The 26,649-nt window shown below is 57.6% G+C and overlaps 1 protein-coding gene and 1 long non-coding RNA gene across 2 annotated transcripts; one reads left to right on the forward strand and one right to left on the reverse strand.

Annotated features, from left to right (window-relative positions):
* The first annotated feature begins 7,478 nt into the window (after positions 1–7,478).
* LOC147414943 (uncharacterized) lies at positions 7,479–19,692 on the forward strand. Its single transcript, XM_086470212.1, has 12 exons — positions 7,479–9,075; positions 9,773–9,875; positions 9,973–10,100; positions 12,181–12,522; positions 13,537–13,806; positions 14,013–14,129; positions 15,166–15,267; positions 16,077–16,199; positions 16,442–16,537; positions 16,932–17,024; positions 17,843–17,919; positions 18,509–19,692. The coding sequence occupies exons 3-12, from the start codon at positions 10,067–10,069 to the stop codon at positions 18,548–18,550; spliced, it is 1,296 nt and encodes a 431-aa protein (XP_086326338.1). The 5' UTR covers positions 7,479–9,075; positions 9,773–9,875; positions 9,973–10,066; the 3' UTR covers positions 18,551–19,692.
* A 4,889-nt stretch (positions 19,693–24,581) lies between these two features.
* LOC147414944 (uncharacterized) lies at positions 24,582–26,361 on the reverse strand. Its single transcript, XR_015183780.1, has 3 exons — positions 26,323–26,361; positions 25,259–25,310; positions 24,582–24,610 (listed from the first exon to the last, which is right to left on the reverse strand). It is a non-coding gene; the product is annotated as an uncharacterized LOC147414944 (long non-coding RNA).
* Between the last annotated feature and the right edge of the window lie 288 nt (positions 26,362–26,649).

Below are 26,649 nucleotides of genomic sequence, written 5' to 3' on the forward strand. Positions count from 1 at the left end.
CCACGATGGGGAGGCTGGGATTTGGATGCTGCCTGCACGGAGGCAGTCCTGCCTGCGCTTTGGGGCAGGGGAGGTCTTGCTCTTTGCAGTCAGTAGGAATCTGGATGCTTATTAACTTCTTTCTTTAAATTTTTTTTGGTGGTCTTCCTTCATTTTTCCTGCCTGAACAGGCAGCGTCACATCCGCCTCTCAGCCCCCTCCCTGCTTCCCCCCTTCCTGTGCAGAGAAACAACAGCTCTGGGGCCTCTTGTATCAAGAAAACGAGGGGGAAAAATCCAACTTCTTCAGAGGAACTGTACGTTCCTCTCCAACCAGCCTGGCTCAGGAGCAGCATGCAACCCAGGTTCAGGAGTGAAGTAAGACGGAGCACAGGGAAAACGTACATTAAAACCACAAGTGGAGAGTCAGACTCGGAGCACCCTGAGGTTTTATCCGCCAGCTAAGCCATGATTTGCGACTGGGTTTAGCCGTTGGGAAGCCACGACCTGTAGCTTAATCTCAGGTTGAGTGTTCAGAGTCGGGCAAGCTTAAGGGACACCAAACTGCGAGAGGCCACAGAGGTCGTTAAGGCCGGTGGCATCAGCTAATTGCAAGAAGCAAATCAGGCAGCAGAGAATAGTCAGAGACGAAGTAGCTCACGGACCTCACAAGCATCTCGGGCAAAATGCCCTCGTCCCATCAGGATGCCAACGTGATATTCAGCTTCTTGCTGCTGCCCGAGAGCAGCCTGCTCTGCTGCCCCAGAGACGGCGGCTCTGTTAAGGGTAGGAATTAAGAATTAACCCATTTCTATGGGGTTTTAAAGTCTCTTTTTCAGTCAGTCCCCCCACCACCACCCCAGGTATTCGTCAAACGTAACTGAGCCCCGCAGTTCTGCCCACGGGAAACCTCACGGCCGGCCCGAGGGGAAGCAAACACAAACACGCTGATGGCCGCTGCCATTCGTAAAGGGCATTTTCTCCCTCTTACACGCATAATGTCACAGGAATCTCTAGTTAATAATGGCTAGAAAGGACCTTGTCTGGGGGCACGGGCCATGTTTATATATCTCCAAGCCTTTTGGTCTGCTTCCCTGTTGCCCTAGTAGCAGGGAAAATGAGAATTATTTATTGACTCTGTGTTTGCTTAGCCTCTGTCAGCAGAGTCTCTGGCTTTTCTCTAATATCATTAAGGCTTAAAAAAAAAACCCAAAACCCAACAGTGGCTGGTTTAATCTAGCAGGCTAAAGTAGACGTGCTGGGGGTGCGTGGTTGCTCAGGACCATGGCCAGATGGCTTTCCAGGGCTGACGAGGACGGAGACTCCACAACTTCTCTGGGCAACCCGTGCTAGCGCTTACCTGACAGCAAGACAGTGTTTGATGTATTCAGATCAAATTTCCTTTTCAATGTGTGCCCATCGCTGTCGCGGTAGGGACGGACAACGACAAAAATATACGTAAGAAGGCAGCCTTTATTGAGTTACAAAAGCCAAGATGGCCAAGCTGGCGCAGCAGAAAAAGCCTTCCCTTTTATAACCACCGGTTCATGCCCTAAGGCTGCTAAAATGATTCGCTCAATAGCTCTGTCCATTCGCCTCTGTTCACACACTGACTGGCTGGAGCTCCTGCTGTATCTCCCACTTCATCTACTGTTCTCTCGCCAAGTTTCTGCTCTGTGGTATTCACTTGCTCAGTCTCTTCTTGCTCAGTCTCTTATCACCTCCTCAAACCTGTTTACAACATTCTTCATCCACTTCTTTCATCCTCTCATGGGTATACTGGGATGCTGTCAAGGCCAACTTCATCTTCCTCAGTCAGGCGATCCCCGACACATCGCCTCCTGGCCTGTCAGCGGGCGCCGCTGAAAAGCCTGGCTCCCTCTTTGTTCCCCTTTAGACATTTATCCCCCTTGATGGGACCCCCCCTGAGCCCCCTCTCCTCCAGGCTGAACAGTCCCAGCTCTCCCAGCCTCTCCTTGGGTGGGAGATGCTTCAGCACCCGAACCATCCTCGTGGCCCCTCGCTGGACTCTCTCCATTAAGCCCATACTCTTCCTGTACTGGGCAGCCCAGAACTGGCCCCAGCACTCCAGATGGGGACTCACCAGTGCCGAGCAGAGGAGAAGGGTCCCTTCCCTCCACCTAACGCAGCCCAGGACGCCGTGGGACACCTTTGCTGCACGAGCACGTGGCTGGCTCACGGTCGAGGTGGTGCCCAGCGGGACCCCCAGGCTCTGCAGAGCCCAACGTGTCCTGGTGCCTGCGGTTGTTCCCTCCCCAGGGGCAGGACGCAGCGTGTCCCCCGTGAGGTCCTTCTCAGCCCGTTTCGACAGCCCGCTGAGGTCCCTCCGGGTGGCAGCACGACCCTGGGGCGCACCAGCCGCTCCTCCCAGCTTTGCGGCATCGACGTTGTGTCCCGCCGTCCCGGTCACGGATGAAGATGTTAACCAGGACTGGCCCTGCTGTCATAATCAGGTCTGAATTTTGAATAGCTAATTACTTTTCATTGATAATTAACTGTTTTTAATGAACAAGTAACATCTTATATTTAATAATTCCCTGATTCAATCCATTTACATGATGGTAAGAACTACCCAACCCCTCCCTGATGCTCAGAGCCAGCAGCTGCAGCCTTACGGAGATGGCCAAAGCCAGAGCTGCTGCGGGGGGTGAAATTGGGCAGCGCAGAGCAGGGAGGCAGGGAGACAGGTACAGGGGGTGAAATTGTACATTCTTAGCGTGTCTTCTTATCTTACGGGATGAAAACAGAGAAAGTAAGGAATGTTAAGGTGAAGACCCTCCCATCCTCCCCATCCTAATTTGTATATTAGAGATCTTGATCAGTAAAATAACCAACGATGATATTAGTATAGGAATATTAATAAAGTTATAAAATAGAGTGGGCCAATCACTGTAAATGTCAACATTAATAGCGGGCATAGCACGCGTGCTGATGTTAAAATATGCTAAAGATCATGACTTGCAGAAAAAGGATATAAAAATTTTTGATGTAACTTTGAAGCATGCCAGGAGGAGCTACACACACCATCCCCCCCTCGCTGCGATAAAGAAGTTCTCTGCAACGGTGCAGATGGGTTTGTCATGATCACGACCCACCCTCAACACCGCTACCGCCCCCCGCCCCAGGAGCGGCAGCCCCCCGGGCCCGGCCGTTCAGCCCCTTTCCAACCCACCCCACGGACGTGGTCAGCTCGTCTGTGAGGATGCAGCGAGCGCCTCCCCCTCTGGAGATTCTCAAAACGTGCCCGAACGTGATCCTGTGCGAGCTGCTCATGGAGAACCTGCTTTACCGTCGTCTCCAGACGTGCCGTCCGGCCCCCACCATTCTGCGCTCCCGAGAGGCCGTGGAAAGACCAGTTTGCCAAGTGCAAGGGTGGTGGGTGGAAGCGATCTGCGAAAGAACTCCGCAACCCACGCTGGTTGTGCAGCAGGTCTGTTTATTCCAGCTCTGCAGCGCTGGGTGCAGCGAGGGTGCGGTGCCCCAAGGATGCTGCACCCCGAGCCGCGGGAATTGCGTCCTATTTAAAGCAACAAAACTGACATGTTTATATATTTATCACTCTGTCCCGCTTCGGATGTCAATTAGACCTCCTCCCCCTTGCGCAGGCGCAGTCTTCCCCTTTGGGGGCTTTTTGGTGGTCTTGGGGAGGAAGTAAGAGTTCCTCGAGAGTCTTCATCATGATTGTCCTTTCGAACCCATCCTCCAGAGTGCGCAGTTCAGGGGCAGCTGGGGACCCCGCGACCGCAGCTCAAGGCAACATCCCCCTCCGTGGTCACGGTCTGTGGCACAAAGACAATTCCTCCCCCCTCCCCATCTTCCCTAAAAATATGAAGCAGGCCTTCGAGTGAGCAAGACCCTGCTTGAGCACAATGAAGCAGGCCTTCGAGTGACAAAGACCCTACTTAAGCCCTGCCAAGGGCAGGGGGTCACACTCTTGTTTTCCAAAAACAAGGCTAGCGAGCTAATATTGCAGAGACTAAAGCATATTGATAGGGGGACATATAGAAAATACATTTTATAGCCGAATATATATCGAAAATATTAATAGGGAGCTACATAGAAAAAAAAGCTAAAACTCTTAAAACTTGCTTCTCAGAACTAACATGCAGGCAAGTAGGCAATTAGTCACTAACCCCTGCAAATTGCTTGAGAAAGAGGCTGATAAGGGAAAACAGAAAAGACGGAAACAAGGACATAATTCATGGTTCAAAGGCATCACAGGCAGGAGCAGCTAAGGGCTAAGGAGGGCTCGCTAACATCCATCTCTAAACAAGAACAAAGAGGAGACAGCCAGACATGCACTCAAGGACAGACCAGGCGGAAACCAGTCTGGGTCTCAGCCAAATTAGAGATTCCAGGGGAGAGGTGAGGAGTGCACAGCGAGGAAGACCTATGGCCTTCATCCCTGAAGACCCCTGCCCAGGACCACCAGGAGGGACTGCTGGTTTCCAGCACTTAACTCCCTCCCTCCCGCCTGCCTCCCCGCCCCTCCTTCCGCCGAGACAGCGGCCGCCCTGACAGCATGGTGAGTGTCGGGGGGTGAAGCCCGGGGGGACCCGTGGCGGGGGGCTGGTTGTGGGGTGTTGCCTCTGGGGCAGCGCTGGGAGGGGGCGGGGGGCGGGGGCGATGGGACTGGAGGGGTGGGGAGGGGGACTGGAGGGACGGGGACGGGGGCTGGGGTGGTGGGGCTGGGGACCGGAGCAAGGGGACCAGGAGACTGGAGCAAGGGGGCCAGGGGGATTGGGGCAGTGGGAACGGGGACTAGAGGGATGGGGTCGGGGGCTGGAGCGATGGGGACTGGACCCATGGGGCCAGGGGACTGGGGCAGTGGGAACAGGTACTGGAGGACGGGCACGGGGACTGGAGCGAGGGAGCCAGGGACTGGAGCGGTGTGGGCTGGATCCTGGACCCGTGGGGCCAGGGGACTGGAGCGATGTGGACTGTAGTGACAGGGATGGCTACTGGAGCAATGGGGACGAGGCAGGGGCCAGGGGGATCCCCCCGTGCTTCCCTGCAGCTGCAGGGACTCTCCCCCACTGGGAACTGGGCTCTGCTTCCCACGCTCAGCTCTCCCCTCCTACCCAGTCCCAGAAATATTAAGGAAATACTTCCAGGCAGGTAGATTCGCCTTAAGTCCCCCGGGTGCCACTTACACAGCCTCTGAACAACCCACCTCACCGCCCACCCCCCCAATCCCTTCCCTGGTTATTTGCCACATCCACGGAGCTCTGCCCCGGCATCGGCAGCCTCGGCACTGCCACGGCGTGTCCGCTCCTGTTGTCCAGCCACCGGCTGAGCCCCGTTCACCCACACCACCAGCACCCTCGGCACCGGCTGGTAGCGGACTGGTGGCTGGCTGAAGCCCCCTCGAATAGGGGGGGGTGTCTCCTCGTGGCTCTTGCATTTGGGTTCGGTGGCCTTTTGCACGTGTGATTTGGGCCAGTGGGTCCCAGGACTCTTTGCCAAGCTTAATTCATCCTGACCCCAGGCTGTGAAAGGCTGTGAAAGGCGTTAGACAAGGGCAGAGTTAATTATAAAATTATAATTATTATAATGATAAAAGTCTCTGAAGTAACTGATAATTCGTTTATGAGGAAGGGGGATTCTTGGTTTATTTAGAGCTGCACTTAACACGTAAAACTGCTCTTTCCTAGGTGACTGTCATACCTCCTTCTTTTGTCACTGCCACCTCCGGTTTGAGCACACCAAACCAGGGGACTTTTTAGGGTATCACGGTTTGTATCAGCTGCGACAAACCTTCACGATAGTCTCGCTGTTTCCAGGGCGCTTGGGGCTGAAGGCGTTTTCCCCTCCCACGAAATCCATGGCTGCCGAGTAGCATTCTGCTCGTCGCCTCTACCTGCCGCCGTTTGTCGCGGTTTCCCCGTCGCCGTGCTGCAGCCGGTGTGAGACCGAGAGAGCGGAAGCAGGCGTTGCTCGGTAGGGTTTTGCTCACATATTTGACCTTTCAAAGGTGTGGTATGACTTATAATAGCATAATTTACACATTTTTATTTTTTTTTTTAAATCCCAATTGTGTCAGGGAAGAGGCAGACTCCCTATAATTTCGCAGTACGGGCTTTGTGGAAGAGCAGAAAGAGCACGCAGTGTTTTTACCGTTTCTCGTCCATCCTTTTCAAAGGGGCTGGTGGTACGAGCTGGTACGAGCTGGTACCGCAGGTGCTTCCTGCGCCAGGAACTGACCTCGGTCCTCGCCAAGAACACGTCCCTTTTGTCCCTTCCCACCCCCGCAAGGTCTGTTCCTGCCTGTCGGCCCGGCGCAGGCTCCCCGCTGGGGCAGGAGGACGTGGCACCCTCCTGCGGGAGCCTGGCCCTGCTCCTTCGGGAGCCCTGCCCCAGGTACCGCCGGTGCCGGAGCACCCCCAGCCCACGGGGCCAGCCAGCCCCTGCAGAAGGCCCAACCTCAGGCCCCCTCCCCCCCCCCCCTCCTTTCGCCAGGGGCTGATAAAAAAAACCCATTTCTCCTCTTTCCCCGTTGTCTTTGCTTCCCCGGCGAAACAGCAGCAAGCCCCTGCGTCCCCCTTCAGACAGCTGCCAGGGCCCACACTCCCCACAAACCGCCGAGGAGGAGGAGGAGGCAGTTGTGACAGCAGCGGAGCATTTCTTGGGCCCCTCGGGGAGCCTCTCGCCCCTCTCCAGCGGCAGGGAGGGCTCGGGGCTCGCTGCCCTGCTTGCAGAAGGGCGATGCGCGCCTCCAGCAGCCCCCAAAGCTTGGGAGCGGTGGGGAGCTGCTCTACGGCCAACACAGACAGTTTTTATCCCAGATATGCATTCCCTTGGCCCTGCCACAGTTCCAGCCAACATAACAAGCTCTTTTCAGCTCTTTTTTGCAGCTGAAAAACAGCTGACCCTATGAGAGGCTGGACTGGGGGAGTTCCTAAGTGCTGGGTAACGAAGTTCCTATGATATGCTGGCTTGGTTTGAAAGACAGGTGTCTGCGGAGGAAGGCAGGAGCCTCCCTTGAAATGGAAAGTGCAACCCCCTTCCCTCCAAATTATTATAAGTTTGAAATTAAGGGGCCTTCAGGGAAAGATATGGGGAATAGGAATAACAGTTCTTTACTAATATATATATATATATATAACACAAGGCAGGGAAAAACAAACAACCCCCTGGTTTACACTGACAGAATACAGACAGAATACAACCTGACACCCTGTTAGGGGTGCAGTAGCAGTCCGATAAGATGCTGGCTGCAGTCCTCCTGAAGCGATGGATGTAGTTCTGTTGAAGCAGCGATCAGGTAAAAGGGTCTGGTCTTCCTCCGAAGGTCCAGTGGTAGGGAGGTAGCTCCTGTCCTCTGGAACTCCAGTGGGGGGAAAAGCTCCTCTGGGAATCCAGTGGCAGAAGGCTGCTAGGGTGTCGGAGATCTCCGTTTTTATTTGGCATGGACTGCTTGGCTCCTTCCCCCCGGGCGGAGCATCTCACACTGGGATGGGGAGTCGGGGAGGCCTTGATGGGCCATGAACAGGAGATAGTCCAGAGGGGGGAGGCGGGGAGCACCGCCCCACCTGGTCTCAACAGCTCCTGAAGATGGTAATAGAATACTTTTTTTTTCCTTTTGGCACATTTTACACTGTAACCTAGGACATATGCCTTAAAAAGGCCTCTTTGAAACCCCAGCAGCCTGTGGTTTTCCGGCTTCTTCACATGACTTTTGTAAAAACAAGATAACGCCGCATAGCCACGATGCCAGAGGCCCAGGGGAAACACAATATCCTTGAGGACATGCGTCTTCCCGAGTCTGATTCCCCTCCCTGTTTGTGTAAGATGCCCTGAAAACCTCTGAAAATATCTGCCCCGTACCACCAGCGTTGGTTCGCGCTCACAGCCGCCCCTCGGGGTGCAGGTACCCGACTGTGCGAATGCCTCGTGTGAGATAGGAGGGAGTTAAACCACCCTGCGCGGCTGCAGGGGCACCTCTGCCTCCAAAGGCTTTTATCTCTCCCCAGCCACATAGCTGGGGAGGCTTAACCTGCTGGGGGAGGGGAGAAGGGAGGAGGAGGAGGGACTAATTTTTCGAAAGAGCAGCAGCACTTTGAGCAGGAGGTGCGGTACCTGCCCTCCTTCCAAATACGCCTTTTCCTCCATCTCCTGGGACAAGCTTTATCCCTCTCCGTAGGCACAGGGAGAGACAGTCGCTCCCAGCTGCACTGGGTGGGAAGGAGGCGTTTCCACACCTGTTGGATTCGCTTGGATGAAGGAAGAAAAAAAAAGCATTTTCTTTTCCTTTCTGCGAAACTATGAAAAAAACGTGGTTCTCATTTGCCTGTAAAAACCTGCAACCGGTTCTTGCCCAACCCTCAGAGAGCAAGAGGATACCACAGAAAAACGGCCAAAAAAAGAGGAACATTTCAGCACATAAACCCCTCCCGCCTCAAACCCTCCGCCAGGTTCTCGGGCATTTTGCAAAGGGAAAGAAGACTAGTCACCTGCTTCTCCTCCGCTTCTAATTACGCCTGGAGGTTAATGAGTGAGTGAAACGCCCGTTGTGAGGAAACCCTACAACAGAAATGACAGGGTTTTTCGTGGTCCCCATGTACCCGCTGACCTAGGGAGAGCACAACAAGGAGTTCATGTAAGACACACAGGCATTCAAATAACCGGCTTTCCACACGTTAACGTGGCTTTGCAGCCTGCAGCAGCCACTCTGTCCCAGACAAGGTAGGTTTTTAGCTGCACAGAAGCTAAATCACCCTTAACTTGGGTGATTTTCCCCAGAACCTTATTTCCAGAATTCCCTTTAGCCAGGCAGAACCCAGGGACGCGCAGTTGGCTCCGCTGGTGGTGGGGACGTCCTGGGCCGGAGGTCTCCGTTGTTGCAGGGCTGAACACGACACACCCCGGCTGTTTTCTCTCCCCGTGGGTTTTGGGGTTGGGTTTTTTTAATCTTCCCCTTCTTTGGGGTCGGGGTTCTGGGCTGGGTGGCTGCTTGGCTGGGTCCAGGTGAGCGCGCTGGTCACCTGGGCAGCTCTGTGGTGGAAATGGTTTCCCTTTCAGATCCTGCTCTGCCGTTGGCTGGGTTCCCCGGAGGAAAGCTGGATGCTGCCAGGAGGTAATTTCTCTCCCGAGGGAGATCAGCCTTAAAGACGCTTCTTCCCCGCTGCGGCAGAGGTCGGTTGCTCAGCCACCACCAAGCTCAGGCTGATTCTAAAACAGACCGCATCTCTAAACCCGACCATCTCGACCTCTTCTGAGACTCTGATCGCATGGCAGTGAAAAAGCCCTTGGCCTAAATCAGAACTGCCCCACTGCCTGCTTTCCCACCGTGCTCTGCCCTCACCTGTGCTCCAGAGCCTTGCAAAACCCGATGCCCAAACTCTTGTCCAAACACTGAAGCTTTCGGGCTGGCTCCGCAAACCAGCTCTGCGCATCGGTCCCGCAGGTTGTTCCCGAGCTCCGAGGGGTGCTGGGGGGGGGGGGGGGGGGTGTTGCAGGCTCTGTAGTGAAGAAACTAAGGCAAAAGGTCTTTAAAACAACTTGGAGAAGACCCAGAGAACAGCAGACAAAATGAGCAAGAGTTTGCAAGGAGGGACTGGAAAGTCTGGGAGCCTTCAGGCTGGAGAGGAGGGGGTGGAAAAGCGGGGGTGGGATGGCGGTTTCTGAGGTGGTGAAAATGATGCATCAGGCAGATGCGGAGCCCGTGTTGCTCCACGCCACGGGGCAAGAGTCGGGGCCGCTGCTCTTGGCGCCGTTGGCTATCAGTGCTCTGGAGATCTTTCTTTTTTTTACTCACGTGTGGCTGAACACAGACGTGGCCGTGATGGTTTCCCTGAGCTGCTGCTGTACCGCAACCCCCTGCTTCAGCCTGTGCCACCCGCCGAGATGCCAGTGCTGCGGGGACACCCGGAGAAGGTTGGGGACTCCCCCACGGCTGCACTGGGCACCTTTCGCCCCTCCCAACCCCCCGCGGGGCAGATGCCGATGGTGCTTTTCGCGGTGTCCTTCGCAGGTCCGCCCGTCACGCCTAGAGGGGCCCGAGAGCACGTCGCCGCGGCAGGAGCTCGTCCCTCGTGGTGGCTTGAAGGAGCCGGCGAGGCTTCGCCATGGCAGCCCGGCGGCAGGCGGCCGTCGCAGGCTGTGAGTATGAAAAGGGACTCGTGCGGGGCTTGAGGAGGCGCTCGCAGCATTTCTGGGCTCTCCTCGCGTCCCTGCTCCGGGCTGCGGCAGCGCTGGCAGAGGCGTGTGTGCCCCGCGCAGGAGCCTCCTTCCTCCCAGCGCTGCGGCCTCGCCGTCCCTCGCTACCACCACCGCTTCTTACAAGCGGCTCTCCTCCTCTGCATGCCTCAGGGTCGCTTCCCTGGGAGCCTCTTCTCCGCTCTCCGACCACGGGGTACCCTCCCCTGAGCCTCTGAGCCTCCCCTCCATCATCTTTCCTCTTTGCTTCGTCGAGCTTTCCTTTTGGTACCCGTTCCTCTAGCTTGCTCCCTCTCCAGCAACCAGCACAACCTTTTAAACGTGTTAAAACCAGCGCCAGGGTGACGTTTCTGGCAGATTTGGGGGCTGGAGGTGTCGGATGTGACTTTCCACTTGCAAAGTCCTTTCTCACCAGCAGTGCTATGACAGGTTTCTCACGCCTGGGTTTTGTACAGCCAAGGGTACGTTTCACTTGCAGACTGACCCTCATGTCCGCTTCCTTCTCCCCTGAGGAAACCATAAAAGATTTTCAAGGCAAAGGCTGGTTTAGATTCTTGTCTTGGTTTGATAGACAGGTGTCTGCGGAGGAAGGCAGGAGCCTCCCTTGAAATGGAAAGTGCAACCCCCTTCCCTCCAAATTATTATAAGTTTGAAATTAACGGGCCTTCAGGGAAAGATACGGGGAATAGGAATAACAGTTCTTTACTAATATATATATATATATATAACACAAGGCAGGGAAAACCAAACAACCCCCTGGTTTACACTGACAGAGTCAGGAATACAACCTGACACCCTGTTAGGGTGGCAGTAGCAGTCCGATAAGATGCTGCCTGCAGTCCTCCTGAAGCGATGGATGTAGTTCTGTGGAAGCAGCGATCAGGTAAAAGGGTCTGGTCTTCCTCCGAAGGTCCAGTGGTAGGTAGGTAGCTCTTGTCCTCTGGAACTCCAGTGGGGGGAAAAGCTCCTCTGGGAATCCAGTGGCAGAAGGCTGCTAGGGTGTTGGAGATCTCCGTTTTTATTTGGCATGGACTGCTTGGCTCCTTCCCCCCGGGCGGAGCATCTCACACTGGGATGGGGAGTCGGGAGGCAGTTCCTTGATGGGCCATGAACAGGAGATAGTCCAGGAGCGAGTTCTCGATGGGTCAGGCGATAAGGCATTGTTGTGCCCATGAACAGGAGATAGTCCAGAGGGGGGAGGCGGGGAGCACCGCCCCCCCGGTCTCAACAGCTCCTGAAGATGGTGATAAAATACTTTTTTTTTCCTTTTGGCACATTTTACACTGTAACCTAGGACAATTCTTTTCCACGTTACAAGCAGCTCGGCTCCGCGGCAGCGGCGCCAGGGAGCCCTTGCCTCCCTCAGAGGTGCCAGCAAACGTGAACACGTGGATTAGCACCTTCTGGGTGCAGAATTCTCTGGGTGCAGAGTTCTGGGTGCAGAAGGTCACCTAGCTGAGTGGGAGCATCGGTTCTGCAGAGCTTAGCGACCTCTTGGGAGGACGGCGAGGCCGAGGCTGAATACGCCTGTAGGTCTCCTGAGGGCGTTCAGAAAGGTCAGCTCTCAGACACCAGTTATTTGGCAGCCGGCCCTACGTAGCCCCCACAAAGTCCATTACAGAGCTGGCTTTCCAAGCACTGCTCTTCCTTTCAGGCGGCGAGGGAGCAGCTCGAGACCCAGGGGGGAAGCCACACTGATTATGGTCCCTGTTAGCAACCCCTGATGTGCAGAAAACCCCCCCAAAAGTCCAGATTCCCATCATTTTCTTTCCAAAGGGCAAGGAATTGTCCTAACCAGCTAAGAAGCATTTCTATAACGCACCAACAGAAGCGTTACGGTTTGTACGGTGACAAAGGAGGAAGGAGATCAGGCGTGCGGCGTGACACGCTTCAGGAAGTCAGCTGTGCCACAAAAAAAGAATTTTTTTTTAAAAAAAAAGATGTACAAGCAGATTAAATTGCTGTTTGGCTTTTGCTCTAACAACACTAACCCGCCCTGCTCTGGCATCTCTCCTGTTGCCAGGCCTGTTGCTGGTCTTGCGGGGGTTCTCCGCAGTGGTGGAAATCACAGAGAGAAGAGTGGCAGCTGAAGGATCCTCCGCGCTGCTGCAAGCGCCGGACATCGAGAACGCGAGCTTCACCGAGTGGGAATACCTAAGGAGCGACACCCCTGAAATCATCCTGCAGTACTATGCCAATTCCCAGTCTCCCAGCATTTACCCAGCCTACCAGGGCAGAGTGGTTTTCTACCCGAAGAACGGCTCGATCCTGCTGCAGAGGTTGCAAGAGACCGACAGCGGCGTCTATAAAGCGACAGTGAACCTGATGCAGGATAAAGCTAGGACAACCCTCCTTGAAGTGGTCAGTAAGTCTGAGGTGGGGAGAGGATGGTTTTCTCGGGCAGAGAGCCGGCGGTTCAGCGCAGCAGGCGGGTCCACGAGATGGCAACCAGGAGAGAGTCACAGGTTCGTAGAACATCTCGAGTTGGAAGGGGCCCACAAGGGTCATCGAGCCCCGCTCCTCGCAGGGCTACCTAGAACGAGACCGCACGCCTCGGAGCGTGGTCCAGACGCTCGGTGAACTCTGAGAGGCTCCGTGCTGTGACCTCCTCCCTGGGGAGCCTGTTCCCTCAAGGGAGGGGATTTCTGCTCACGCTCCATGAGGATTTGAGGAACTCTGGAGCTGCAGGTTGTGGCTGGTCCCTTGGAGCTGGGGCCAGAAGCTCCTGGGCAGCCATCCCAGGATAAGCTGCTGCCTCACCCATTGCCCTGTTAACCCCTTCAGGACCAGATCCTGAGATCCGCTGGGTGTGGGGGTGCTTTTCACCGGCGGGTGGGTCTGCCAGGCAGATGTGGCCGGTCTCCTGTGGCTCCCTGCAGGAGCTCTCCCTGCGTCGCTCCAGGCCCTGCAGACTCTTTTCCTTCACACCAGCCCTGTCTGTCTCTGAATTCCCGCGGAAAACACGACTTCTTTGACCCCCTCCCATCCTTTCCCACGCTGCTGCTGCGTGAGAAAAGCCCTTTCCTCTCGGGACACCCCATGGCAGACAGCGTTCCCGTCGCTTCCCGGGGTAATCCCAGCCCGCAGCTCTTTCGGGTCACTATCCCTGAGCCCAGGGTGCCATGCCTGAGCTCCAAGGGTTGGTAGTGTGGTGGCAGGGATGGGGACATCTGCTCTCTGCTTTGAACTTGGTGGAAGTTGCCCTGCTCCTGCAGTGTCTTCTCTCCCTCCAAACCCACCTGGGGTGTAAATCAGAAGGGAAGGACCCGGTTACTCTCCAAGGGGCTTGGTGGTTTTGCCTGCCGGCCAGTTTTCAGGTCCAAAGCAAGGCAGCACTCACGCTCCTGGGGTTGCTGCCACACTGCTCTCTGCTTTCCAGAGCCCGTGCCCCAGCCTGGGCTCCAGTACAGCTCGAACCTGGCAGGTTCACCCATCGAGCTGGTCTGTGTGGTGCCAGAGGGAACGATGGCTTTCATCTCCTGGAAGAAGGATGGACGTCCCCTTCCCCCCGACAAGTGCTACCTGTCCTCCAGAAACAACACCGTGCTGCAGATAAGGAGCGGAGAGAAGTCGGACTGCGGCTCCTACTCCTGCAACGTCAGCAACGTGATAAGCTGGATGGAGGCAGCCCTGAAGCTGACGGTGACAGGTTAGCCCTGCCCTGCCGTGGTGGCTCCAGCCGTTTGTCCCGTTGTCGCAGGGCCACCCCGCAGGCTGCGGCTGTCTCTCACGGGCTTTCCTGAGCCAGGACTCGTCCCTCGTGTTTTCCAGCGCTCTGCAGTTTTCCTGGGATCGCTGCTCTGTCTTTTCAGGGCTGTCCCCAGCGTGGGGTTTTCCTCCTGCCCTGCCTTGCAGGTCTCACACCTCCTCTACACCACGTGCAGAGGCTGGCCGTCGTCGCGCTGATGTTCGTCATCGTCTCCGCTGCCAGCTCCGTTGTCCTGCTCTGTCAGCCGAGGGAGAACAGCCTCGGTGAGTGCCAGTTCTGCACCCCAAACTAAACCCTTCTCTCCCCACTGTGGACAGGGCAGACAGCAGAAAGCCTCGGCCAAGCTCCTTTTCCCCTGTCGTCCTAATTCACTTCGGCAGCGGAAGGAAACGTGCTTCGGCTCGTGCGCGTCTTCTCACGCCTCTGTAGCTTGCACAAAACTAATCCCAAATGGCTTTGTGGGAGACGGAGCCAAAAATATCACAGAACCAAGCGTGTAAGTCATTCCTCTCCCATTCCACGGGCATCCCTGGGAAGAGCCTTCCTGCCTGGAGTTGGCCAAAGAGCAAGTCTCGTGGCTTTTGGTGGCCAAGGACACCGGTGTTCGGGTCATGACATTGGATCTGTACCCAAGGAGCGTACAGGCTAACGTGTGTGCCTCAGTAGTGACACACATACTGATTAGCAGCAAACAAACCTAAAGCCATAGCTGACAGCAAGTCCTCCTGCAGAGACTTTGTAATCTGCTAGTGCCTTCTTCTGCCCACCATGACTAATGCCCAGAATAACGGAGACCACCGGGAGAGCAGGGGTGAAGCCCCACACTGGCAGGGAAGTTCTTCCCAACACGTGTTTCTCTCTCTCAGCATTAACGCTGGGGGCACGTGCAGGTTGTGGCGTCAGGTCTTGCCTTTGGGGGTAACCTCCCCTGAGGAGATCTCCATGCCGGGTGCTTGTGGCAAGAGCTTGTGCTGTGTGGGCTTTCCCCCACGAAATGGGTCTCCAGAGGAAATCCAGCACTTGTCAGGTCATCATAGGAGGCAAAAACTCGGGCAGAAGCGTTGTGAAGTGCCTCGCTAGGTGGAATTGGTGTCTGGTTCAGCTGGGAACAACCCCAAATCTGGCTGGTTTCTCCTGGTTCCTCCTGAAGTCAAACAAAGCTCTTGAAACTTCATCAGTTTTCTCTTCAGGGTTTCTAAAGTCTTCACCAAGAAAACCCGTGCTGGTTGTTGATCTTCCCTTGGCAGGCCGCACCCATCCTGTTTGTGTGGTACTGACTGTGTTTGCCTTTTTTCCCAGGGCAGGACGTGTGGAAACATATAAATCTGTTAACCCACGAGCTGCTGTGTATCTCCTCTCTCCTCCTGCTTGCCGCCTCCATCATCTGGATGCAGGAAGAAGGTAGGATTCGTTTAACCTTGATTGCTTCAGTGTCTCGTCTGTCTTTTTCCTCCAGGTCTTTACAGCAGCATCTTTGATGTAGCAGTATTTGGTTTGGAGAAGCTGAAGTTTGACCTCGCTGCTCGGTAGCCTGCAGGCTGCTCTTTCTCTGCTCTTTTGAAACCGAAGGGCTGCATGTGTCCCTTTGCCTTCTTCAGGGACTTCTCCAGGACTCCTCAAAAACTAAAAAGCGGTTCAGAAACCATTTCCACCAAACCGTAAGGGACGGCGGGTGACGGACGCAAAGCTCGGCCGTTCCAAAACGGCTCCGCAGCCAGTTCTTCCCTGCCCCAGGCGGAGGCTCCCTCTTTGTCCTGCCACGGGGGCTCATTCGGCACGTGCCGAGCTGCAAGCAGGCATTCGGGCAAACAAGCCCGAGGAGACCCCGCCTTGAATCTCACGGGTCTTCTCCCCGATCTCCGTTGAAAGAAGGGTGCTGCCTGCGTGTACGTGTATAATAAATATTGCTCGCTACCGACTTCCAGGATAAAACCTGTCCTCAGCCATAGGGTACGGTCCCCTGGCCGGCAGCGCTGAGCCAGTCCCTCTTCCAGACCCATCCCCAAGCCATGGGGGCCCTTCTCGGCTGCAGTCTGCCGTCCTGCTCCTGCTCCGCAGCCCCCTGGCACGGGGTGCCGGATCCTGCGCTCCCAGAGGCGGCGCTTGGGCGCATGGTCGCCACCAGAGCCAACTTCCCATGTTGCCTCATGCTCAGACCACTGCCTCCACCAGTTCCCACCTCACCTTCTGGTTTCCTTCTGCTCCCGCAGGTCTTTCCGCTGCCTTCGTCTTGCTCGGGCTGTTCTTCTTTGCTGCCGTCATAGGAACTGCCTGGGTGGCAGCAGCCGCGGCGTGGACACCAGCGCCTCTCAGCTGCTCCAAAATCAAAATGAGTAAGTTGCTGGTTATGATCTAAACCTCTGGTGGAAAAGGCCTGGTGAGAGCCCAGGGGTAAACTCCTCGGGTTTTCGCTCCCAGGAGGGAGCGGAGGCTCGGCACGCTGCTGTGGAGCACGTCCAGAGGCGCTGCCTACGCCTTGCTCGCCCTCCCACCGAAGCCCAGCTCCTCCGCGTGCCAGCCTGTGCTCCTGACGCATTTTTTCCTCCCCTCCATCAGCAATTTCTCCCTCTCCCAGGGCACCATGTCATCCAGAACTCCACAGCCCCCACGACGCTGATCGTCAACTTCTTGTTCACCACCCTCTTGCTCCACAACATCCAGCAGCTCCACGGTAAGGGGTGGCGCGGGTCTGCACCACTCGTGCCCTTGCTCGCCTTTCTTCTGGTGAGCAGTGGGGTGTCTGGGGGGGTTGGGGTTTGGCTTCACACAGGGCCAAGAGAGTCCTTAGGTGGCTTTGCATGGCTGGTCCTGCACGAAACCTTGTTGTAGTCGACGTAGCCGGGGCAGCTTCGTGCTGAGAGAGGAGGCCGTAGCTCCTGCGTAGCAAAGCAAGGCTGGAGCCCCGGTGGCTCCGTGATTTGAAACACAGGGATCCCTGAAGAGGGGATCCCTGCCTCTCCGTCACGCAGGAAGTCCCTGGATTCAATTCATGGCACCTCAGTATTCAAAGGGGGGTGTTGGCGGGAGGAGCAACCGCTGACAAGTTCTCCTTTCCGCTTCGGCAGAGCGAGGCTGCGCGGAGGCCGTTGATCTGACGAGCAGCTGCGTCGTTGCTGCTGCAGCAATCCTCATAATGCTCCTGCTCCCCCTCCTATGGCGTAAGTAGCCCCGTGGTTTCCTTCCAGGAACCATCACGACCTGCTCAGGCACTGAGACCCCCCCTGCCCCAGCTCAGCTCGCACACCTTCCCCTGGCAGCGGGTGTGAGGAAAGACCCGTTCGTTAGAGAAAAGCCAGACTTCTCCTTTAAAGAGCGGGACCGTCCAGATCAGCTGAGGACCCAGTTCTGGTGTCCATCCTTTTAGGAAAGCCACAGGAGGCACTGGTCCCTGCCTGTAGTCCTTGGCAGCACCTCTGCTTTGTCCACGGATGCTCAAGGGAAGCGACTTTCTCCTCCAGAACACCTCACCGTGGTCTTCCCTAGAGATAGCCCTACCCTGGTCCAAACCACCTCAGCTCTGGCAAGCTTTGGGAGGAGAAAACTACCTGATAAAACAGGCAGAAATAGGCCTGGGAACCAGCTCGTGAGCCAGGAGAGCAGCTGACCAGTCATGCCCCGCAAGGGGAGGACCGAAAGGGAACTCTCCTGCTTCCGCAGAGTGCACGGAGCATTTCCAAGTCTGAAATACAGGAAATATTGCCCCGAGTCCACCCAGCCGAAGGGAGGCAGGTTGGAGCTGCGGGGGCTGGCAGGCAAGGCGGGTGTCGTAGGCCGAAGTTCACTCTCCCTGCTGATGCCTTGCTTTCCCCCCAAAAAAGGCAGGGCTCCCCTGGTTTTGGAAACAGAAGGGCTCTGCCCAGCGAAAGGCTCCCATCTCCATCGCTCTCCGCAGCCAGCTTTTCTCCACCCGTCCCGTGGAATTGCCGGGGCGTTGTTGGGAACCCAGGAGTTACTTGGCCTGTCCTTTTATTTCCAGATCGCAGGAATAAGCGGAAGGAGAAGGCGAGGAAAAACCAGCCCATCACCCGGAGCACGCAAGTCACGGCCACCTTGGTAACTCCCTGCCCTTAGCTGGTTCCCCGCTATTGCAAATCCTTCTGATTTAATGATGAATACTTCATTCATAACGGATATTTATGAATCTTTAATGCACAAGGACAAGGAAGTGTCTGCCTGCCCTCCCGCAGAACACAAGGCGCTTTGTCCTCACCCCGGGGCTCGTGGCTGGGGCCGTAGTTCAGCTTGGTCCCACGGGACCCGTGGGGTCACCGCCACATCCTGGGGGGGCTTTCCTGGGTTTGGGGGTGCGGTGGGCGATGCCCCGAGCGCTGCAGCTTCACCTGCCCGTGCCGGCGCTGCAGGGACGTGCTCGGCTGCGCGGAGAAGCATCTCGGTGTCCCGAGTGTGCCAGTTCTCAGAGCCGCTGCACCTTGCTTTGGGTGCAAACGTACCCTTCTGCTCCACCTGCCCCAAACCGGCTACAAACGGCACACAGAGGAAAACCACAGGTCCTTTACCCACCTTCCTCTCCTGCCTCCTTAACTAACAGCCTGGCTTGCTACGGGGATGCCTCACCACGGGGCTGAAGAGCTCTCGGTCCCTTTGGTGCCACCAAAGGCCGCAGTCGCTGTGTTTTTAGCAGGTGGTGGAAGAAACCCAAGGACGGGGGCAGGAAGAGGAGTGAAGGCTCGTCCCTCCCCCCGCCGCTCACAGCCAGGGAAGAGCCCCGAGGAGCTGGGAAGCTGCCACCGGCCAACACGAGGCATCCAGCATCCAGCCTAGCGCTAGCAAGGCAAGTCTTTCGGCCAAAACCTCGCCAAAGTGTTGCCGCCCAGGTCTCCACCCCCCGCTACCCCCTTTCCTGGCCCTCTATTCACAAAACCCAGGCTTAGAGAAAATATGAGCCATTGCCCTTGACAACGCTAGTCGCCGCCGAAGCGGGGGCAGCTTTTCCGTGAGCCAGAAATCGTATCAGCCTCCAAGCTGGACGTTAACACCCTCACACCACGCGCCTTCTTTTGGAGCGTCTTCATGAGTCGACAAAAGAAAACCGATCCCAAACCAAAGAGACATGTAAATGTCAATCGAGGGGAAAAAAACTGATGTTCTGGAGCGTTTTTGGGGCATTTGATCCCGGTGTCTCCAGCGGAAGGCGCCGCTATTGATCGGCACAGACGCCTGCAGGAGAGCAGGTTAACCCCCAGCTTTAGCTTTTAGAGTGTTTCGGTGCAGAAGCCGCACGTCCCACGCTGCCCGAGCGCTGCCGAGAGGTGCTGCCCTCCCTCTGCTTTGGCTTCTGAAGCTTAGACCTGACCCTGGGCTGCTTTCAGCAGAGCTCTGCCCGACGCTGCCCGCGTGGGGGCTTCGGAGAAGCACACTCCCTGCCCTGCGGCTTCCTTACGCGGCAAGCTGGGCAGCTTTCCCCCAAACACGAGGACATTTGCCTTGCAAAACGGAGGGAAGGCAAGCGAGAGGGGGAAGCTGCCCAGCTCGCCGCGTGACGAAGCCGCAGGGCAGGAGGGTGCTTATCTTGTACCAGCCTGGGACAGACCTCGGGAGCGAGGTTATCACTTGAGCAGGGGAGGAAGGGCGAGCATCTTGTCTGGCCAAGGCGCTGCGCAGACGTTGGCAGTTTTACAACGGGGCAGTTTGGATGTTCTACGACCCGGCCCCGTCCCTGCGCCCGCTGGGATGAGGCACAGGTCTTACAGCCAGGGGTTGTATCGCCAAGGCCAGAGACAGGGTCTAACTGCCCTCGGTTGTAGCGATACCAGAGAAGGAGCCCACATCTGGGGCGAACGCTGGCTTTCCTTCCCTCCCACCCCCCCCCCCAGCTCAAGCGATAGCGCTGTCAGCCTGCTGGGAGCCACAAGGTATGACCCCATCGTCAGTCGGCGTAAAATTAGTCTTTAGAATCCCCTAATTGGAAGGCGAGAAGGCCAACTACCAGACGGGTTGACAGGTCCAGACCTCTGTCTCCTCCCCCAGCAGATTCTCGCCTTTTTTGGTGAGAATCCCAGTAGGTAATTGTCTCGCTTGGGCAGCGCTCCCTTGGCCTGGGCTGGCGCACCGCAGTGCTCGCTCGTTACAGGGAACGCCCGACCGATGGTGGTCAGCAGAGATACACGGTAATGCTCGGGGGTGGCGGCTGTATTCCTGCGAGACCCTGCATTTGTAACGGCAATTCCCCACTTGTCACCTCTGTCGCCTTAATAAATGACCTGCTTTTGTAGCTTGGTGAAACTGCTCCAGTGAAGGTCCCCGAGAGGGCTCCGACAGGCAAACGCTGAAGACTAACGCGGGGCTTGTGACACTGAAAATCCCCCGAGGGTTCTGGGGTTTGTTAGTAAGAACAAAAAAGAGGCTGGAAGTTCGACAGCAGCTCTACACCCGCCTTTAGACATAAACCATCGACCAGGTCTGGGACTAGGGATGGAGCCAGCCAGGCTCCTCTCTGAGAAGGGGTTTAGAGAGCAAGGCGGGGAGGGGGGGGGGGTCTGCCCTGAGCCTCGTGACCGGTCGGGAGGGTCCCCCTGACCACAGAACCGGCTCCTGTCCTTAACGCAACAGCCCTTTCGTTTCTCTGTAACCTCAGCCATAAACCGTCGGCCACGTCTGGGCCTAGGATGGGATCTAACCAGACACCCTGAAGGAGTTTGGGGAGCAAGAGGGGCCCTCCCCCAGCCCCACGATGCAACAGGAGGGTTTCCTTATTCTCTGGTATTCTTAGACATAAACCATGGACCATTCAACGGGAGGGTTCTCCCTCAACCTTACAGAAACCTCGTCACCCTTTTGTGTGACGCCGTGTCACATCACCTTCCTCAGGAGACTCAGCCCAAGCCCTCGTCCGTCTGTCCGGCACCCGCTCCTGTCCTTCCTCGCCTGCTGCCAGCTCCTCCGGGCACAGCTCTGACCCCAGGCCCCCACCCTGGAAAGGCTGCCTTGCCTTTGGGAAGGACGGCCAGGAAAGGCAGCTCCAGCAGCATCCCTGTGTACCCACAGGGTGGGCTTTTTTAACGTATTTTTTTAAAGCAGCCCTGAACTAATTTGCCCTGAGCTGGTTTCCCATCCACAGGACTCTTCACCGACCTCATCTTCGTGCCGTGGCCTTCAGCAGGCTGTAGCATTTTAGTTGAAGTTGGAGTAATTTCTGCCGGGATGGGGCTCCCCTCGTACAGCCAGGAATTGTCCGGGCTGTTGAGCCACAGGAGGGGCTTCCCCCCATCCCCACCTCCCTCAACCGCCTTACTGCAAGCCCTGCTTCCCTGGCGCTCAGCTCCAGCCCTGCCGGATCCCCACCAGGGATGCCGTGGGCACCAGCGGGCTCTCTTCCCGCGTTGGCTGCGTTGGGATGTCCCTCGTCCCCACGTGCGCACACCAGGCTGGATTCTGGGTGTCCCTGCTCGCTGCGGGAGCAACAGCCCTCTCCCGGCTGGAGTTTGTAGAACCACAGATGGTTTGGGTGGGAAGGGACCTTAAAGCTCATCTAGTTCCAACCCCCTGCCATGGGCAGGGACACCTCCCACCAGACCAGGTTGCTCCAGCCCCATCCAGCCTGGCCTCGAGCCCTGCCAGGGAGGTGGGCAGCCACGGCTGCTCTGGGCAGCCTGTGCCAGCGCCTCACCGCCCTCACCATAAAGGATTTCTTCCTCATCTCTAACCTCAATCTCCCCTCTTTCAGTTTAAAACCATTACCCCTCATCCCATCACGACCCTCCCTGATCCAGAGTCCCTCCCCACCTCTCCTGCAGCCCCTTTCAGCACTGAAGGCCGCTCTAAGGTCTCCCTGGAGCCTCCCCCCTCTCCAGGCTGAACACCCCCAACTCTCTCACCCTGTCCTCACAGGGGAGCCTGCTCCAGCCCCCTGAGGCATCTTCTTTGGGGCGCAGGGGACCACGTCCCAGCAGCACTTGCCTGTTCCAGCGCAGCAAGCAGGGAGCAGCTTGGGATGCTGCGGCTCAAACCTGGGGTGCAGCCCTGAGGCTTCCCATTTTTTGCCCTCCCGAAGGAGCCCAGAGCACCGGAGGAGGAGGAGGCTGGGGAGGAGGAGGGATGGCTGGGCAGGCAGGTTGCAGCTCGGGGCGGGGGGGGCCGCATTGGGGTCTTGGCTTGCTCGGGGGCCAGGGAAGGGCTGTGTCGCAGAGAAAGGCCGGCAGCAGGGACTGGTGCCCCACAGCAGGGGAGGGAAAACATCCTTCCAGGCAGCCAGGGCTGGGCCGGGAGCCCGCGTGTCGCCGCAGCCCGCGGCGGGGAACCAGGGCAAGGGGCACGGCAACCCCAGGGAGCTCCGGCCGTCAGCCAGAACATAACGGATCGACTACACCGAGCCCAAACCCCGCGAAACGGCTCCCGGGGTATCGGGCCAGATCTGCAGCCGTCCCGTCCCGGCTCGTTTCAGGTGACCCGCTCAAGGACCCGTCCTGGGCAAAGGGATGAACAGCAGCACACGGAGACGCAGCGCGGCAGACGGGGCCGAAGGGAGAGGATGCCAAAGAGCAAAAACCTCCAGCCTTTGGGACGTCATCTGCAGGGCTGTTCCGGGTGAAACAGAACCATCTGCTCAGGCAGCGGTGTCCTACGCCCCCTCATGTCGCTATGGTATAAAAAAAAAAAATTACCGGCTTTCGTGGAGCTCCTCCCTGCAAGAACTTCTCGCCAGGAGACGGGGGGGATGCCTGCGGAGGCCCTGGCACGGATCACCCCTGCGGGGAGACTTTGGCCACCGTGGACTGGCCTCCCTCCTGGGAGCGGTTTGATGAGCGCTGCCCTGGGAACGTCTCAACTACCACCTATCTATAGGTGTTCCTGTAAGAAATGGATCGTAGCTGGGCGCGCTTCTCACACTGATCTGCGGACACGCAGGCACTCGCTGCTTGAGCAGTGGGAATTTCGGTGGTAGCTTGAAATATATGTATGTACTTGCTTTTCTGGGAGTAATTAAATTAATTAAAAATAAACATCTGGCACGCTCCAGTATACAAACGCAGGGATCCGTTTACTCAGGGCACATTTAACTCGGCATACCCTTGCTGTCTTTCCCAAAGGCTGTTTTTCCCCGCCGGATTTACCTGTTACCGCACACAAAGGGTATTTCCTACAGCCTAGAGGAGGCTTTTCGGGTCACAGGCACAGCTACTACTCAAAAACCTGCACTCAGAGGCCACCGGATAAACCTCGAAGCGAAGAACCTCCCCTGAAAAGCATCCACAGGGTGAACCCGAGGCATCTCCGACCGTCTCACTTGGGCGGCATTTCCTCACGTGTCCAGCCGCCCCCGGACTAGGGGCCGTGCCAGGCCGGCTGCTTGCCAGGGCCCGGTGACTCAGGGAACTGCTACAGGTTAAAAATACCCTCACCCGGCCTCGGCGCAAGCTCGTGGGGTTGGTTTTAACCCCAGCTCAGTCCCCCAGGCTGCAGCAGGAGCCGGGCTGCCCGGGCGGGGGGAGGTGGGGACGGGGATGCAGGAGCCCCACGGCAGCTCCCCAAGGCGCAGCAGCTCTTCCCGCAGAGCTGGAGCACGCCGGGGCGGGGGGGGGGGGTGTAAATCCAGCAGCTCCAAGGGCAGCCCCCAGCTGCAACCCACCACCGAAGCCCGCGCAGGGTCCGGCAGCGGGGAGCACACCCCCTGCGCGACCGCAGGCTGGAGCTACCCCCAGCGGGGTTACTTCCCACCCCTGACGAGCACGACAGTATCGACTGGGATAATGCAGGCGCTTTTATTAGTAGCAACAGACGTTAAAAAAAAACACAACATCGCCAAAACGATTTGCAGGCAACTCCCCGAAACGTTTAGAAAAGCAGGTGTTTTTTTTTTTTTTTTTGGAAAAGGCGGCTGCATTTGTTTTACCCCTGCAAGTCCCACAGGGAACCTGACAACCTGCACTGCGGCTTAAAACGGAGGTGGGAATCCCGTTTGCTCCCTCCAAACTGCTCCGCTTCCTTTAATCCTTTCATTGCAACGTGAAATCCTGGTTCTCTCCCCAGGAGGGAGCCACGCTGCACCATCTGCCAGGGCGGGCAGCACCCAGGTGGTCAAGCCATGAGCCGTTTGGCTCCCCCCTTATTTTCCCCTTTGCCCTGGGAAGAGGGGTAGGACAGCTCGGCAGCTGTGGGACAGGGTTGGAGCCTCTGCCGGGTGCACATCTCTTCCCCAGAGCAAAGGGGATAACTCCGAGGAGAGGGAAACCCACCGCTCCCCCGGCCTGGAAAGCAGAAGCAGCTCTGCAGGGCAAGACCCAAGCCACAGGAACACCCACCCGCACTCCTCGCGTTTGCTGACCGTGGCTCGGAGGTCCACGAGCCACCACCTGCTAGCCCAGGGCACCCAAAACACCCGCCCCCGCAGAGGTGCTGGGGACTGCTTGTCCCGATCGGAGCGAAAGACGGGCGCAAAACGCCGCAGCCCGCCGCCCAGCAAGGCACTTGGGGAGTTTCCAGCGCTCCCAGGAGAGCATCCAGTTTCCTCCAGGGTCAGCAGCTTCAACTAGAAGAAGGAACAACGACCCCTCACAAGCAAAGCCCAGAAGAGCTTTGCGGAAGCAGCACGGGGGAAGGGCAGGGAGGCCGCTGAAACAGCCCCAAGCCGCTGCCGGACAAGCGGGGATCGGTGGGGTCCAGCAGCTTGGGCAACCCCGAGGTGAGTCGCGAGGAGGCTGGGACAGCAGCAGGCGTCCGGCGCTCCCCAGGCAGCAGCCGCCACCGCCACCACCGCTGGAAGGCAGCAAGAGCGCAGCCGCTCTATCTGCAAGGAGAAGAGAAGTCTCCGCCTCAGCCATCTCCTGGGGGTGGACCCTCCACCTGCCACCGCTCAGGACCCCCCCTCCCAGGCCTCAGCCAGCTGCAGGGTGCCACGGGGCTGGACGGTGGCGGTGCTGGCAAGGCCTGCTCCCAATTTCAGCAGCCACCTCGGCCAGTTTAGCTCTGGTGAGGGGCCACCTGGGACCTGGCTGTGCAAGACAACCGAGAGCTCTCCTGTTGTCGACTGGCCGCAAGGTGGGATGGGTGTTTCCCGTCCCTCGGGGATCACAGCCTCGTCCCCTCCCTCCAGGAACCTGCAGGCAACAGCCCGAGGTTTCCGCCCTCACCAGAGCGAGCAAGCGCCGAGAAGATTTTTGAGAACCACTCGCTTCCCAGAAACCTCCGGAGCCCTCTGGAGGATTCAAAACCACCCCACCCAGTAAGGGCGTGTTTCCAGAGCGGGTCTGCCACGTCCTCTGCATCCACTTCACCCCAGGGGCTGCTGCGCAGCTCGGTTTGTGCCTCTCTGGAAACCCAGCGCGTGGTCCCACCCGAGCCACCGCGTGCTTCGGAGAAGCTCAGCGCTTCCCCTCCAGGTAAAACGGTGCTGTCCCAAAAAAACCAGCCCCGAGAGAGGGCTGAGGCGTCTTACCTACAGCTGTTGCGGCACGGGCGGTCCCTTCTCCTGCACCAGACGAAGACACCTGGGGACAAACCAGCCATCGTCTCCATTAACGCCCCAGAGGTGGTGCTCAAAGCGTGGAAACCTCGAGCCAGGAGCTCCTCTCAGCGCTCCCTGACGCAGGGTGGGTGTTTGGGGTCTGCAGGAGACACCCCCCCTGCCCATCCCCACGCTGCCCCACAGGTACCGATGGCCCCGGGCCAGCCGACGGCCGGGGAGCAGAGCCGGCCACCAGCTCTGGTGCCAGCGGGTGGCAAGGGGAGCGTCAGGGGGATGACGAGAGGCAGGAGCACACGGATGAGCTTTTCAGCACCTACCCAGCGCCTGCAGGCTTTTCACAGGAAAAACCTGAAAACTTTGTGCAATAGCAAAACATACACCTAAATCCCCCGGGGAGAACCTCCCACTTCTTGTTTTGAACTGCCAGATCCTCTTCTCAGGTACGGACTTGGGGCGTTTCTTGGGTTTTTTTCCCCTCCAAGCACGCAGTTGGCAAGTCGAGAAGAAAAAACCCCACTTTGCCAGGAACGGGAGGGGCCGGAAAAAGTGCTCTCCAGCTCCAAAAGAGGAGGAAAAAGCAAGACCACTGAGTAAGGAAACACGTTTCCCTTCTGCCGGGCAGAAAACCACAGCAGCCTGCAGCAGGGAGGGGCTCAGTGCTCTCACCATAGAAGGGAGGTGCAGCTCCCCCCAGTGAAGACCATCTCCTGCCTCCTCTGGACACGCAGGAGGCGCTTTCATGACAACCTCCCCTCCCACCTCTGGGAGCAGGGAGGCAAGGGAAGGCAACGGAGGAAATTACCTCCTCGGATTGGGGACGCCCTGCTCGAAACAATGGCAGTGACAAAAGCCCCAGCTCCTGCCCACGGGATGCCTGGGCGGGAAACCCAGGTCCCAGCGAGGACGTGGGGCAGCGGCCAGCACAGCCCCTCTCCACCCCATCCCTCCTCGCACGCAGCACCCTCCCGCAGCGCCCACCAGCGACGCCGCAGCCGGCCAAAAAGGCAGGGGAGCGAGCCGGCCCCAGCCCTCACCTGCGAGCGAGCCGATGGTAACGCACGCCAGCATCACGGGCAGCACCACATTCCGAGCGTCCTGCAAGGGAGAGCATCCACAGTCGCCGCAGCCAGCCCAAATTTAACCCCCTCCCCACGCCCTCCAAGCAAAAACCTGCTGCCGGGCACAGGGACACAGCAGCACGGGGGCGAGAGGATGGGGGGGTTTTGGGGCTGTTTCTGTTCCTGGGCACCAGGAAGGAATCCCCACTTACTCTGGACGTGGAGCAGGAAGGACCGGTTTCGTTCTGGCTGACCTCGTTTGCGGACCACGCAAGCGTAGTAGCCGCTGTCGTTCATCGAGGA

The sequence above is a fragment of the Leptosomus discolor genome, chromosome 9 (assembly GCF_034619465.1).
Source record: "Leptosomus discolor isolate bLepDis1 chromosome 9, bLepDis1.hap2, whole genome shotgun sequence".
NCBI classification, from domain to species: Eukaryota; Metazoa; Chordata; class Aves; order Leptosomiformes; family Leptosomidae; genus Leptosomus; species Leptosomus discolor.